General features: G+C 36.7%; 1 protein-coding gene across 1 annotated transcript; it reads left to right on the forward strand.

Annotated features, from left to right (window-relative positions):
* Positions 1-371: 371 nt before the first annotated feature.
* On the forward strand, positions 372-3557 carry LOC128551974 (uncharacterized; the record flags this gene model as incomplete). The annotated part of the gene is made up of 2 exons (XM_053532950.1): positions 372-727; positions 3191-3557. Coding segments are annotated over exons 1-2 (523 nt in total), but the record flags the coding sequence as incomplete, so codon positions are not given.
* Between the last annotated feature and the right edge of the window lie 373 nt (positions 3558-3930).

Below are 3930 nucleotides of genomic sequence, written 5' to 3' on the forward strand. Positions count from 1 at the left end.
GACAATATAAGACAATCGGGTAAATAATCATAATGTCAAAATTAACAGCAGTATGATATATGTTGGTCATTTGCAATACTGAGTACAATTTAACATTATATATCTGATAATATGTTCATATATAAAACAGAGGCAAACACAGTTGTTAGACAATGAATACATTAGCAAAAATACCTCCACCAAAAAAAAAAATGTTTCGAAATGTACTAAGTTAACGGCAAATTTTATTTCAATTATCGGGAGACTAGCGTAGCAATGACTAGTTACATGTATATATGAGAGAATCAGCAAGGAAAATATGTACATTATGCAACCATTTTAATAAAACAAGGAAGGAAAAGAGAATCGGTTACAGGGTTTAAATTCTCACAGTCACGCTGACTATTGTTATGAATATTATCAGTTTGTTAATCAAGTTTTAAACACAAAGACGAGTGCTAAGTTGAGATATCTTTTCAACGTAAAATCTATTTTTGGAGACTGGCACATTTTTGTATGTACATTCTTTCGTATTTAGAATTGTTGGATAATAAGACGTTGAGGTAAAAGGAATTAATAAGCTGAAACCAAAATGAATGTTTGGCCAAAGAGTGGTCAACAAATTAGAAATATCTCGCGACCGTTCGACGTTAAACACGATCTCCATGTTGTTGGACCAGATGAGTACAAGCACAGACAGGTAGACATTGATGATCACAAGAATAAAGACCGCCTACCAATAATCACGGTAAGTGTTACATAGTTATTTGAATTTATTTAAAGACAGTTATGCAGAAAAACGAGATCACTATCCGAATATCATCATGCCACGTATAAGCTTCACCTTTTTCACTAAATGAACAATTTTTGAATAGTAATTATCAGCTGATGCTGCGTTGAAATATAATTCCTATAAACAGATTAAGAGTAATCCATCCAACAAATCGTAAAAAGCAAAACTTTTGTGTTTTCTCCAAATATTGTAATTTCATTCAGGGAATGCTTTTGGTACTTAAATACTTGATTACGCGAAATGTAAATTATTTATAATGGATTTCATTTCAGTAAGTAAGAGATATTTAGAATAAAAGTTTTGTCAACGTGGAGGTCTGGCAGTTAGACATTTCCACTGTTTTTCCCCTTTGTAACATTTCGGACTTACTTATTGCTATTCTGTTCTTTTAACTAAATATAAATAAAAATTACCTTTGAAGTGTCGAGACTACACGTGGCCATCAGCTCTCAGCAGGCCAGTTGTCCGCGCTTCGATGGAGCCATGCGTCTAAGCCATAGAATAACCAAGGCCAGATGCCTTATTTTTAAACATTTGTGATGTCATTTGTCCGTCATTTTCTCCTATTTCCACACACATGCAGACGTCGCTATACGAGGGTTGTTCAATTAAATCGGAGACTCTTGGAATATTTTTATTGACGTCCGACTGCAATTATTTTACACACATGCAAATGATTTTTATTAAATGATAACTTTGCAAAAGTGTTTTAGAGTTTTTATTGAGGTCAGAAACATGTGAGCGGCGCAACATGTAAGGCGCAACATTATAGAATTTATTATCCGTTTTCAAACGTATCGACGCATACTGTCAGTACTTTCGCATTTAACGTTCATATATATGTTAGAGTAGATCATATCGAAGTTACGCTGCCAAATTTCAAGTAATTGACATCATTAGTTCTTGATCAGTTTTCGTTTCATGCATACGATTAATCGAACACAATATGTAAAAATGGCAATGTCGGAGGATGTCACGGGGTACCGAAAAATCATGAGATTATGTGTAGAATACGAAATAACTTCTCAATAAACCCTTGAAGAAGCTGTTACATGTTGAGAGGTATCAAAATGTTCCGCGGATACTGATCTGTAAGTGTTATCGCAGATTTTCTACTGGACATTCAGAAACTATGCCCCAGTGCGATAGATGTTATCAATTTGCGCCAGATACAAAACGTAAACTCCGACAGTAGGCAAATGCGAGAAAAATCTGAAATTACAGGTTCTTTTGTGATGGGTTCCTCATCCATCGAAAGTGCATTGAACACGAAGAGAGTATTTTGAGTAAGGATGTACATCCCCCTGTGGTTGCCGATAACGAAACGACGTGTGTCATTCGCAGCTTTGTGCTCAAATTACGTCTCCCCCAGACATATTGTTTTTGCCCTGTCCGTCCGCCCTTCCGTCCGTCACTTCATTTCCGATCAATAATTGGAGAACCATTTGACCTAGAACCTTCAAACTTCATAGGTGGTAGGGCTTATGGAGTAGACGGCCCCTAATGGTTTTTTTTGGGTCACTTCGTCAAAGGTCAATGTTACAGGTGCCTGAACATGGAAATCATTTCCGATCAATAACTTGAGAGCCACTTGACCCAGAATGTTGAATCTTCATAGAATTATTTGACAAGAAGAGTAGACGAGGGTCACTCTATTAAAGGTCAAGGTCGCAGTGGACAGAACATTGAAATCTATTTCCGATCAATAACTTAAGAACCATTTGATCTAGAACCTTCAAACTTCATAATTTGATAGGGCTTAAAGTGTAGATGACTATGTTGTTTGGGGTCACTTGAGCTAAGGTCAAGGTCACAGGGGCCTGAACATAGAAAACTCTTTCCAATCAATAACTTGAAAACCACTTTACCCGGAATGTCAAAACTTAATAGGATGATTGGAGATGCAGAGTAGACGACCCTTACAGATATTGGGTCACTCGATCAAAGGTCAAGGTCACAGGGGCCTGAACATGTAAAATCGTTTCCAGTTCGTAACTTGTGAACCACTAGGTCTAGAATGTTTAAACGTGTTGGGATGATTGGACATGCCAAGTAGATGATCCCTATAGTGTTTTTTTGACTTTCGCTCCTATCCTCTATTGACTTCTTGCTTATACGCTTTTCAACAAAAGCATCTTCTACTTCAACTTCATGTAGAATCATAATTCAGAAACACATTTTATTGCTATTTTTTCTGAGTGTTTTTCTGAATGCCGAGTTAAATTACTGCGAAAACCTCTTGAATTGATGTAAATTATTTTTCATGTTTTTCCCAATATCTACGATTTAACTGGACAACCCACGTACATTGTAGTTTCATCCAAATTTTTGAAATAGTGTACTGATCTGATAAGCAGTTACATGTGTGCCGTTTTAAACTGCTCCAAACGTATATGTATGTTCATGTGATTATTTAAGACACAAAGATTGGACGAGCTAGCGAATGCCATAGAGAAGGACATGCAAATGAAAACTGCTGTATCTATACGAGAGACACTAATTAAAGAGTTGTTAGAAAAAGATGTAACACACAAAACTTTTCGAAGCGTTTATACTCAAACTACACCTACAGCTGAACTTACCGAAAGAGTGGCAGAATTTAAGAAGACAGTACAGGACAACGACACCACCAGTAGTGCAAAAAGCGAACAAGACAACGTAGATGGCATCGTTACACCGAAAGCTCGAGCGACAGAAGTCGGTCGTTATTCGATGCAGTTGGCGAAGAATCTTTGTTTATGTACGATTAAACCAAGAGCTAAATCAACAATCATAGAAAAAACAGGTAAATTAAGAACGAATAAATGACCTGCTTAAAGGTAATTCTGTCGGTTCGGATATTTTTCTGAAATGAAAATTTGGCTGCTGGTTTTTCATATCATGATAATACTGAACAGTTTCTATCTACAAGAAATGAAATAGAGTCAGTCTAACGTTTGTTCGACCAGTTAGAAGAACACACCTTGATATCCAAGTGGTAGAAAGTCCGATTCGAGTGCGGGAGATCGTGAATTCGTGTCCTGACCGCTTCATACCAAAGACATGATGGGTTCCTAGTGGTTTAGAAAAGTCCGGATGTTCTGATATTGTATCTGTTACCTGCCTAAACCAAAAAGAAATACCGTTATGTCATGGCGTTTATTTTTGCATAATTTCAG

Source organism: Mercenaria mercenaria, unplaced genomic scaffold, assembly GCF_021730395.1.
Source record: "Mercenaria mercenaria strain notata unplaced genomic scaffold, MADL_Memer_1 contig_1888, whole genome shotgun sequence".
In the NCBI taxonomy this organism is placed as follows: Eukaryota; Metazoa; Mollusca; class Bivalvia; order Venerida; family Veneridae; genus Mercenaria; species Mercenaria mercenaria.